Source organism: Labeo rohita, chromosome 17 (genome assembly GCF_022985175.1).
Source record: "Labeo rohita strain BAU-BD-2019 chromosome 17, IGBB_LRoh.1.0, whole genome shotgun sequence".
In the NCBI taxonomy this organism is placed as follows: domain Eukaryota; kingdom Metazoa; phylum Chordata; class Actinopteri; order Cypriniformes; family Cyprinidae; genus Labeo; species Labeo rohita.
The window spans coordinates 748499-761348 of record NC_066885.1 but is presented as its reverse complement, the minus strand read 5'-3'; the positions used below and the strand labels follow the sequence as shown (position 1 = coordinate 761348).

General features: G+C 30.1%; 1 protein-coding gene across 4 annotated transcripts in view; it reads right to left on the bottom strand.

Annotated features, from left to right (window-relative positions):
- LOC127179878 (formin-1) overlaps window positions 1-12850 on the bottom strand; it is an 87458-nt gene that overhangs the window by 40547 nt on the left and 34061 nt on the right. For all 4 annotated transcript variants that reach the window (XM_051133665.1, XM_051133664.1, XM_051133666.1 and 1 more), the window contains 2 exons: window positions 8908-9641; window positions 4433-4574 (listed from right to left, as the gene is read on the bottom strand). In XM_051133665.1, coding sequence (XP_050989622.1) covers window positions 4433-4574; window positions 8908-9641 — 876 coding nt within the window. The remainder of the gene's footprint in view (window positions 1-4432; window positions 4575-8907; window positions 9642-12850) is intronic.

Below are 12850 nucleotides of genomic sequence, written 5' to 3'. Positions count from 1 at the left end.
ATGTCGAGGAAAGGCGCCGCGGATCCGTGCAGTGGATGCATCCCAACACATGACACAAATTAGCCGTGGAGTTTGACCTCCGCTGATTCCCACCGATTGTGTTTTTGGGAGAGCTGCGCTGCTGATAGACGCCTTTCCGCACACCATTTCTGTATTATCTACATGTGTCTGACACAAACACACACCAGCATTTCATTAACATAATACGTGCACAGATCAAAACTTTCCCAAACACTCACAGATTGCCTCACCTCTCCCAACAGACTCGAACCCGGAGGGCAAAATAAGAAATTAAAAATACATTTAGAATTTGTATTTATAGAAACAAACAAACATACACATTTAAAAAAATATATTAATATAAATATTTATACAAAAATAACTAATAAATATAAATAAATATTTTTACCATAATTTAAAAATAAAAAATATAAATAAAATATTTGAAATAATTCAAAATATATTTAATAAAATAAAATTAGAATACTAATAATTGCATATATTACTGGACCCAGAGGGTTAAAAAAATAAATAAAATAAAATAAAAAAAACATTTATAATTTATGTTCATAAAAATAAACATAGATATTTTTAAAATTATATTAATATAAATATTTATAAAAATAACTAATAAATAAATATTTTAAACATAATTTAAAAATAAATAAAATCATATTTTAACTCATTCAAAATATATTTGAAAATAAAAATATAATATTGATAACTGCATATATTATTGGACCCAGAGGGTAAAATAATAAATTAAAAATGCATTTAATTTATATTCATAAACATAAATAAACATACATATTTTATTTTATGTTAATATAAATATTTATAAAAGTAAATAATAAAATAAAAGTAAAACTTAATTTTAAAATAAACAATATAAATAAAATAAAATCAAATTTTAACTATTTCAAAATATATTTGAAAATAAAAGTAGAATATTGATAACTGCATATATTATTATTATAGTTTTTACTGAATGCTTATGATTAGAGAGGCATCGTTACACGTGTGATCTCAAACACGTCTGGGCTGTCATTAGTCTGAGCTCTCAGACGGGACGCCTCATGTGAGACAGCAGCTCTATCGATCTCGTCCCGACACACCTGACGCTCGCTGTCGGCCGTCGGATCAATGTATTGCTCTGTCAGGACATCGACTCGAGTCTGGTCTGTTTTTTCCTGGAGGCCGGTTTCTCAGAAGGCTGATTCAGAACGTGTAAACACACACACAAATGATGGATCTGCAAACGTGTCACTTGTGTTTATCCGTTCTTTCAGAAATTACATCATCCTGCCAAAACCTGAGAGCTCCAGCATCTATTCATCTCTTCACATTCACTACAGGAGATATTAAAATATATTACAGCCAAAGATAAATACTAGTGTGCTGTGCAACAATTAATCACATCCAAAATAAAAAAAAATAATTTTGGATGCGATTAATTGTGATTAATCATTGCACAGCACTAATAAATATACAAAATGCTAGTTACACGCTCAGAAAAAAAAGAAGAAAAAAACGAATTCATTCAAAATATATTATAAAAATAAAAAAAACATATTTGTGTTGACAGCTATGTTACTTTAATATCACTTAGATACTGTTATAGTTCAAATTCATTTTTATTTTTTGTTTTAATTTTGATTTTATAGTTTTAGTAATTTTGTTTTGTTTTTTATTTTCATTTTATTGTTTAAAATGTCTATATAGTTTTTAAATATTTAGTTTTTATTTTATAAATGAAATAAAATAAAATCAAAAATGAAATGAAATAAAATAATGTCTTTCAAATTAAATAAAAGAAAAAGAAAAATACTAAATAATAACTTTAACAAAATTTTTATTATTGATTTTATTGATTATTTTTGGATTGTTTTTTTTTTTCATTCATTTTAATTTGCCATTTTAATGATTTAATTCATTATTAGCAGGTGTTTTATTTTGATATTCTTTGTTTTTAATTTAAAATTACTCATTTTAATTTGCTATCTTAATTATTAGTATTTTTTATTTGGATTGTTTTTATTTTAAAAACAATTATTGTTTTTATTTATTGTTTTTTTTTTTTATTACTTTAATTTGCAGTTTTAATTATTTAAATTATTAGTATAATGTCTTTTAAATTTCTTTTAAAATTACTCATTTTAATTAGCTATTTTAATGATTTAATTAATTATTAGCATTATATTTAGACTATTTTTATTTTAAATGTATTTATTTACTTTAATTATTTAATTTATTAGTATATGTTTTATTAGTATAATTTGATTGTTCATTTTTAATTTGTAAAATTATTTATTTATTTTAATTTGACATTTTAATGATTTAATTCATTATCAGTTAATGTTTAATTATTTATTTATTATTTAATACTTAATTTGTGTCATTTTCCCAAGAAATGGCGATTTTGTTCTTGTGAACTCATGGGATGGAAATATAGTTAGAAAGGATAATAAATAGTAGAATCTCCCTCTGACAACTGGAGATTAAATGCGTTTCTCCCCTTAATATTGTACATTAAAATAAATAAATAGCACAGTTCACTGATTTTGTAGGAATTTAGAAGATGTACAGAGTGAAAAGCACAATTAAATCTCTCACGGTTTGTTGGAATTGGCCAATAAAGAGCCGACAGGAGCGATGTCTGATGTAACAGGAGCCCAGAGTGACCACACACACACAGGCGTTGTGGAGCCCTGGCTAATTGATCAAAAGTGTCTGGAGCGTTTTGGGTCCAGGCTGAATGTTTAAGTTGTGGGACGCCAGACCAGTGCTGACCTGCACAATCACTCACGACTGTCACTAACACACTGCTGACCAAGCCTTTCGACCTCATCTAACCTACACAGACCACAGAAAACACACCTGAATAAAACCAACTCATGCAGACGGTAAAATGATCTCAGCTCAGTTCAATGATCACAGCCCCACTAAACACTAGCGCACAGGGGGAATTATTGGGGAAAACAGCTCAAAATGATCTTATTATACACAGGCACTAAACCTAATCTGCTGTTAATGGTACATTCAGCAACTCAAATGTCTGGAGAACATGAATGTTTGGCAGTGAGACACAGAATGTGCCTGAAACCCCCTCTAGTGGTACAAACCATGTGACTTCCTTTAATTAAAGCCAAATCTATTCCTGACCTATGAGCATCTCTACAGGAGCCAGTCACATAAACACAGACACTAGCAACCAGTCTGACTAACTAGCAGTTAACCGAGTGATGATCGGACTCAAATTAGACCAAGTTGTGTGCAACCGACTTTTAAAAGCAGTCATGCAGAAAAGTATTAGGGTGTTGCTAGCAGTGTTGGGGGTAATGCATTACAAGTAACGTAATCAGATTACTTTTTTAAATAACTAGCAAGGTAACGCATTTTTAATTTACAAGAGTTACTTTTTCAAATAAGTAACGCCAGTTACTTTGTTTTCCCACTTATTGATTGAAAGCTCTTCTGTCCCCATATTGAGAGAAATCGGGATTAAGAAGTTACTTTAGCTCTAGAATAAATGTGAACATGCATTAATTCATCTCACTCACAAAAAACTTCAGTATTTCTCAAAATGAATAAAAACTGTAAAATGCAACTTAGAATAATTAAATAATTATCCTCTATGCATTTAATACAATTTTATTAAACCAAATGTCTTGGCTGCTGACCTTCAATGATCCAATTCAGCCATACTAATAAGCAAACATTAGATAAACTAATGATAAACTTACTAAACTAACTTTCCTTCTACCTGAGGCTTTTTGTGTGAAATTGTGCAAAAGTAACATAAAAAGTAACAAAGTAACACAATTAGTTACTTTTTTAGGGAGTGATGCAATATTGTAACACATTACATTTAAAAGTAACATTTCCCAAAACTGGTTGCTATGAATGGTTGCTAGGGTATCATGTTATGTTACCTTGGATTCAGATGTTTTTATTTCATTTGTAATTATTATTCTTATTTTAATTTTTTGATATTATTCCTTTTTTTTATTTTGTGTTATTTGTAAAATAAAAACTATATAAACTAAATATTTAAACACTACACAGGCATATTTTAAAAATAGTAAAGTAATGCATTATTTTCTAATTCACAAGAAAATATCTTTAGTTCTAGAAACTACTTTTGGGGGCTTTTGGTGTGAAAGAGCTTTTATTATTTTTATTATTTTATTTTTTTAGCTTTTTATTATGTTTGTTAAAAATGTAACTTTTTATTTTAAAAACAAACAAGGAAGCCCCGCCCAGATATAAAAAGTAACTCAATTAATTACTTTTTTTAAAGAGTGATGCAATATTGTAACACATTACTTTTAAAAGTAACATTTCCTAACACTGGTTGCTGGGGTGTTATGAGTGGTTGCTAGGGTGTTGCTAGACTGTTTTGCCTGTCAGACTAGTCACTGCAGTCTCGTACCTTCTTGGCTTTGTTCTTCTTCTCGTACGAGTCTGACAGCGGCTTCTTCTTGGCTTGGACGGCAGCTTTGGAGAACAGTTCCTCAAACTCTTTGGTGTCTATGATATCAGGCTCTTCCAGTGAACTCCACAGCGTGTTATTACTGTAAAACACACACACAATGATCGGTCAGTGTGTTATATTAGACAAACACTCTTAAAATAACACTGATAATGGAACAGAGTCAACTCGGCTGCGGTTTAAGTTTCATGTTTAGCATTTATTTACACGTTTAAAGTCTCAAGCTGGAAACTGGAGTGAAGTATTTGGCTGATTCAGGCTGCAGTACGGCCTCCGCGGATGAGAATTATTTGGTTTCTGCCGTTGCTGAGAAACACGAGCAACACAAACAGGCCGATGGCGTACGAGCGAGTCTTTAATGGCGCTCCAGCCTGCCTTCGCTATCGCACTTTCCACTCCTTTATCCTGAGGGAAAATCTAATTTCAGACAATACAGATGATGCGTATCCCAGCAGCTCCTGTTTGTATTGAAGGATCGCAGGGTTTTGACATACATATCTGACTGCCAAGTGACAGAGATTAGGAAGGTCACCAGGTCAATGAAATCTACATTAGGTTGATAATGAAATGTTTTAGATCTGTAGTCTCTCCTGAAACTCCTAACCCTAACAAAAAAGTCACTAGTTGTCATTCAGTAGGAGTATAGAGCCATTAAATGAATGTAGAGCAGCTCAGATCATGTTAAAATCTCTAATCTGAACATTGTTGAGAACAGAAAAATATTTCTCAGCTAGTTTTCAACATAAAATTAACTAAAACTGAAATTAAAATTAATTACTATACAGACATGTATATATAAATAAACAAATTGCTAAAATGTAAAGAAAAAATAGAATGAAAATGAAAAACAAATATAAAAATATTCAAAATATTAAAAAAAAACTAAAAATACTACCTCAATTAAAGTAACGTAATACTGGTTTATATCAGCTCAGAGCAGAGTTATTGTTCTTAACTAAAACTTAAAAAAAACATTTCTGTTATTTGAAATAAAATAAATGTTACATGATGAAAATAAAATATTTATAATATTTTTAAAATATTTTAATACTATTAAATTAATAAATATTAATAATATAGTAAATAACTTTTTATTTTAGCCTCTATTTATCTTTTTTGTTTGTTTGTTTAGTTAAAGTTGAAGAATTAAAATAACTACATGAAATTCAAATCAAATAAACATGAACTGAAATAAAATAAAATGAAATAAAACATGTTATTTCAGCTACACTTCTGATTTTTTTTATTAATGGTAAATAATAAACAGTACTAAAATAGTTAATAAACCAATTAACTATAATTAGCAGCGTGTATATATATATAGATAACTGAAAAATCATGTTTTTTTATTATGTTATCATGTTTTTATTGTGTTTTATTGTGTTTATTTTTTGGTTATTTTTGCTTAATCAAATTAAGATTAATTGGAATGCACAATGAAAAAGCGTTCAAAAACACTCAAAAGTTTGGGATCAGTTCGATTTGTAATTTTTTTTTAAAGGAGACTTTTCTGCTCATCAAGGCTCCGTTTATTTGATTAAAAATAAAGAAAAAAACTGTAAAATTGTAAAATGTTAATGCAATTTAAAATATTTTTTAATATTTTTTTTGGAACCTGTGATACTTTAAGGATTCTTTCATATATAAAACATTAAAAAAGAACAGCATTTATTTAAAATAGAAAACCTTCGCAACAGTAAACACCTCATTCAATTCCACTCATTTGGGGTCACTAAATTCTCTCTTTGAAAGAAATTAATACTTTTATTCAGCAATAATGTGTTAAATTAATAAAAAGTGATAGCATAGATTTATATTTTGAATAAATGCTGTTCTTTTTAACATTTTATTCATCAAAGAATCCTGAAAAAAAAAAAAAACAGGTTCCAAAAAAGTATTAGGCAAAAAAAAAAATATTTCCAACATTGATAATTCTAATAATAAATCAGCATATTAGAATGATTTCTGAAGGATCATGTGACACTTAAAACTGGAGTAACAGCTGATGAAAATTCAGCTTTGCATCACAGGAATAAATTATATTTTAAAGTATATTAAAATAAAAACCATGATTTCATATTGTAATAACATTTTGCAGTATTACTGTTTTTTTTTTTCTGTATTTTTGATCAAATAAATGCAGCCTTGATAAACATAAGAGACTTCTTTAAAATACATTACAAGTCTTACTGATCCCAAACTTTTGAGCGGCAGTGTATATGGATTACAAAAATCACACACAAAAACTTACTAAAATTTTAACTACAATTTAAGTGAAAACTGAAAATCTAACAAAAAAAAAAAAAAAAAAAAAAAAAACAGGGTGTGAAATCTCACAGGAATCATGCACTGGTGTGCTATAACTTTAAGTCTATCGTACAGTAAAATATTTGATGAAACACACTGGTAATGCAGTGCAGTGGGCCACAGATGTGCTCGCTGAGGAGCGTGACTGTAATCATGTAGTTTAACAGCTCTACTGTAACGTTTACTGGCGCGTGCCGTGAGTTAGTCTGAGGAATCACTGTACATCCTCCTCTAATCCCACCAACAGTAACACACAGCCATAAAGCTGCAGCCGGCAGCACATATAAACACTCCAACACACAGCGGAAGCTCCAGTGAGTCTGTGACACAGGCGTGCAGATGCATTCACACAGCACTGCAGCGTGGGAATCAACTCAAGCGTTTTACACCGCAAGGCTGCCAATGACACGTCCAAACAGCTGGAGGCGGATTACAGTGTCAAAATCAATAAAAACCTACTCTATTTCAACTGAAAATGAATGTAAAATGGACTAAAACTGATCGTTTACACTGATGCATTTGGCAGATGCTACATCTTTGTATTCTAAGTGCGATCAGTTCATGCATTCTCTAGGTATCGAACCCGTGAGTTTGCCGTCGCGAGCGCCATGATCTACAGTTTGAGCTACAAGTATGATATCTGTAGATAAAAGCAATTTATTTCAGATTAACAAGAAAAAGTAAGTAAGTTGTGCGGCGTGTCAACGATGTCTGAATGTATATTTTAATTGCACCAAAAACATAGTAGGCAACACCAGGCCAAAGCATTGCATGGCTGTACACATGTAAAGAGATATGACATTCAAAAAATGATCATTCTGTCATATAAAAGAAGTATTTTACAGAACATTGGAAACCAAAGAACACTGGCCCTTACTGACTCTCATTATATGCAAAAAAATGATTTTCTTGTTTTCCAGTACAAATATCTAAACATTCATAAATCAAGATACATTTTGTGGAGAAGCAAAATGGCATTGGCTATTAAGGCTTGTTTTCTGAAAAATATATCAAAATGAGAGTTTATGCTTAAAACAAGAACACATCTTTTTTATATATAATCTGTATTAAAAAACTGTAATATATATTTGTATAAATAACAGGTTTTCTATTGCATGTATATAGTGTCTGTACAGTGTTTATTCTATTTTGATTATATTTAAATATTTGAATATGCATTAATATTTTTAAATATATATATATATATATATATATAGTTTTTGTTAAGATTTTGAATGAGTTTTTATTTTTTGTATTTTCTGTTTACATTTAAATTTAACTAAAATTTTAGTATTTTAGTTTCTAAAAGATTTAAGAATATTTAGAGATTTGAACGGTGGAAAAAAAGACAAAAATACTGACTAATAAAATCATGTTTTGCAGTGTGGACATCAGTGTTATTTTAGTATCACTGAGATACGATTATAGGTTTATTAATGTTTTGAATGGATTCTGTTTACATTTTAATTTTAAAGTTTTAGTAAGTTTTTTTTTTTTTTACATTTGTAGTAGTAAATTTTGTATAACATATTTATTGAGTTTTACAAAACAAAAAAAAGAACACGCAAAAACAAAAAACAAAAACATGGTTTTAATTTTAGTTAAACTACCGGTAAATGAAAATGAGAAATGTTTATTTTGAAACTTTTTTTTTTTTTTTCATTGTTATTTATTTATTTGTTTTTTAATTAAATCAAATTTAATTTAATTTTTTTATGGTTTATGTTTTTTTTTTTATGATTAATTTTTAATCTTGTTTTAAGCAAAAATTCTCTTAATTTTGAGATTTTTCTGTCATATATTTTAATTTCAGTTAATGTTTATTTTATTACAAGTGACATTTTTTATGGTTTTAATTTTGTATAACATTTATGATTACAAAAATAATTCAAAAACACAACACAAAACAAAACAAACAAAAAAAAACATGGTTTTAATTTTAGTTTCAGTTTTAGTTAACTATAATAACCCTCGTGGACATTTTTCAAAATATCTTCTTTTATGTTACACAGAAGAAAGAAATAAAGTCACAGGTTTGGACGACATGAGGGAAGTAAATGATGACAGAATGATTAAAATGCGCTCATGTGTGATGTGGAGAGACTTACTTGTTGTCCTGAATCTGGATGCGGCTCCAGTAGAGCGGTTTCATAGGGCAGGCCGGTTCCACGGCAGGCTTACGCGGCGCTTTCTCTGTCGCCTGTCCGAATCCAAACCCGCCGAGACCGGGAGGCGGAGGAGGAGCACCAAAGCCCGGCATGGGCGGAGGAGGGGGAGGAGCACCTGGGAGACCGGGTGGGGGCGGAGGAGGAGGCGGGGCTCCGGGGAGAGGTGGTGGAGGAGGCGGGGCTCCTGGTAGACCGGGTGGAGGCGGAGCTCCAGGAAGGGGTGGAGGAGGGGGCGGGCCAGGTGCAAATCCAGGTAAGGGCGGAGGAGGAGGAGGAGCGGAGCTACCGGGGAGAGGAGGAGGTGGTGGAGGAGGGGCAGAGCCACCAGGTAGAGGAGGTGGAGGCGGCGGCCCTGGACCCACACCCAAACTCATGCTGATGGAGTCCAGGTCGAGTTTTTTGGGCAGGCTGGAGTTGGCGCTCGCCGCCGGTTTGGTCCCGTCCCCCTCAGGGGTTTTGATGAAGGTCTCACGGTCGGTCTGGATGCACACGTTGCGGAAGCTTTTGGGCAGCTGATCGTCTTCAGTCGAGACGGAGATGTCATGCATTTCACCACGCTCCCGTAAGGTGTTATACGTCCGCTCCCGCCGCAACCCGTCGATGACCGACTCCAGACGTGACACCACCTCCGCATGCTCACCTCGAACCTGGAATATCTGCAGCTCGAAATCTGCCTGGAGTCACACAATGGACAATAAGAACATCTCACAACATGTCAGGGTTATTATCGTTAACTAACATTAAAGCTAAACTAAAATATTAAAACTTTAACTAAAATGAAAATGAATACAAAAATTTTAAATTTCAAAAAAAAAATTTATTTAAAACTAATTCAAAACATTACCAAAAACTATTTCATTATATTAGTGACACTGAAACTGCAAAACCTAATTTTCTCTATATTTTTGTCTTGTTTTTCAGTACAAATATTGTATCCAGTACAATATCAAATCAACATACATTTATGTTAGATGCAAAATTACATAGGATAAAAAGTAATGTTTTCTGAGAAATGTATCCTAATTGAGTTTATAACAACATCTGTCAATGGTGTCAGACAAATAAATTGTAAAAATTTTTTATAACAAGTATTATAACAAGTACAGTTTTGCATATCCAGTAAATGTATGTTGATTTAAAAATGTTTGATATTTGTAGCAGAAAACAAGTCAAAAAGTCCTGAGTAAAAAATCCAGAAGACGAATATAACTTTTAGTCAGTCAGTGCGGTCTGTCTTACTCCAGAGTGTTTTTATCACATTCAGACTCTTTGTACAGTCAGAAATAATGAAGAGTTTTCCTGAGTTCAGCAGTACAGCATCATCTTATTTCATCTGAGGAGCTGCCAGGAGCATCTGGAGTCCATCAGAACATCACGGCTTCCTTCACGCGGCCCTCACATTCAATATCACTGTTTACAGTCAGAGGTCACCACATTAAACACTAGAAACACATTAACCTGCTGCTACGAGCAAACGCGCTTATGAAAACGACATGTCTTCGCTGGCAGACTCAACGAACGCGACTGAACGCTGCAGAAAATGATGTCCTTACTCCATATTTCTGTCTTGTCTTCCAGTGCAATTATCCAAACATACAGAAGATACATTTACTGGAGAAGCAAAATCATTTGAGAAATGTATCGAAAATAACGAAAATGACAAAAACAAACAACAACTAAAAAATAAACTAAAATTGAAAACTAAAATTAAAATGTAAAGGGAAATATAAAAATAAAAGCTAATTTTAAATAGTTGCCAAGGAAACATTTTTATTTAGTTTAACGTGTTTATGGTGATTTAAATAAAATTACAATAAAACCTATATTTACACATTAAAAAATAACCAAAAAGAACTAAAATAAAAATCAAAAATCAAAATGTTTTAAGTAAAAAATATAAATAAAAACTATATAGACATTTTAAAAAAAATTGAAAAATTAAAAAATGAAATGAAAACAGAAAACTAACACAAAATGCATTTTAAAAATTATAATGGCATATAGAATAGAAATTATAAAGCCATATTAAAAAAAAAAAATAAAATTAAAATAAAAATGACAAAAAAAAAAATACTTGAGTATTTTTTTATATGCAACTGTAGTTTATTAATATTTTGACTTAGTATTTATGTTTTATTAATTTTATTTCATTTTTAGTCAATCTAATAAAAACAACAAAAACAAAAAACAAAACTACTAAAGCTTTGACTAAAATTAAAATAGAAAATAGAAAAATACAAAATTAAAAATTACATCTAACCTAAAAAATTAAAAAATAAAAATAACAAAAATAAAAAAAATAAAAAAATAATAAATAAAATGGAAAATATAAGAATAAAAACTTATTCAAAACATGAATAAAAATTAGAATGGCATATTAAAAATAAATAAATAAATAAACATAATAAAAATGAAAAAAAAAAAGAAAAACCTTTGACTAAAAATGAACACCAAAAATATAAAAATAAAAACAAATTTAAAATATGGATTATAAAATACAATTGTATATATAAAAAGAAAACACTCAATCTAATAAAAATGACAAAAACAAACAACAAAATTACTAAAACTTTAAGTAAAAATAAAATGAAAACAGAAAATCTAAAAAAAAGAAAAAAAAAAAATACAAAAAAAATACAAATTAAACCTACAACCTAAAATTTTTTCTAAATATAAAGACATTAAAAAACAAACAAATTAATAAATAAAATAAATAAATAAATAAAAATGCTAAAAATAAATGAAAAGAAATTAAAAATTTTAATAAAAACTATAATAGTATATCAGTGATACTAAAATGACGACATGATTTTTCCTTTGTATTTTTGTCCTGCTTTCAAACATAAATGTCAAACATTTTTAAATAAAGACATATTTATTTCAGACGCAGAATGACTGAATGACAGGGGTCAGAAAAATAAACATTTTAACTTTCAATTAAGTTTAATTAAGTTTTCTGATACAATGGGTAAATATTTGTTCTTGTTTTAATTATAAACTCACTTCATTTTGATGCATTTTTTTAGAAAACATACATATAAACATGTAAAATCAATATATATGTTTACACAGAAATACAGAGCCTATTCTCATATATTATGAAATGAAGGCATTTGTTAGGTGGGTATGATAAAAGTGCTGAACCTGAGAGCATCAGCATCTCATCTCGAGTTTGGCTCTCGGCGTGGATCGTAAAGCACGTGTGACGCCGGGCTCGTAAAGCAGTCGCTCGTCGACGTCACTGATTTTCCACAGCAGTCGTCAGAAGTGTTATGGGCTTTCAAAAATGATTAAACTTCATATTGTCCAGACAGCAAAAGCACTGCTGGGATCTGACGTCCTCATATCTGGGATCCTCAAGCTTTGAAGTAAATCTACATTTAGTGCTAAACTGACGGCGGGAGAAAAACTGAGCGCTGTAAATATACGCTCAGTTCAAAATAAAACTGCTGTTCAAAATTTTAGGATCAGTAAGATTTTAAATGTTTTTAAAGCTTTATTATGTTCATCAAGGCTGTATCTATTCGATCAAAAATACAGAAAATATCTGTAATTTTGTGAAATATTATTGCAATTTAAAATAACAGTTTTCTATTTTAATATACTTTAAAATATAATTTATTTCTGTGATGCAAATCTGAATTTTCAGCATCACATGATCCTTCAGAAATCATTCTAATATGCTGATTTATTTTCAGTGTTGGAAACAGTTTTGCTGCTTAATATTTTTTAGGACCTGTGATACTTTTTTCCCCAGATTCTTTGATAAATAAGTTAAAAAGAACAGCATTTATTCAAAAATAGAAATTTTGCTATTCAAAAACTAAATTTCTCTCTCTTTTTTTAAGAAATTAATACTTTTATTCAGCAAGGATGTGTTAAA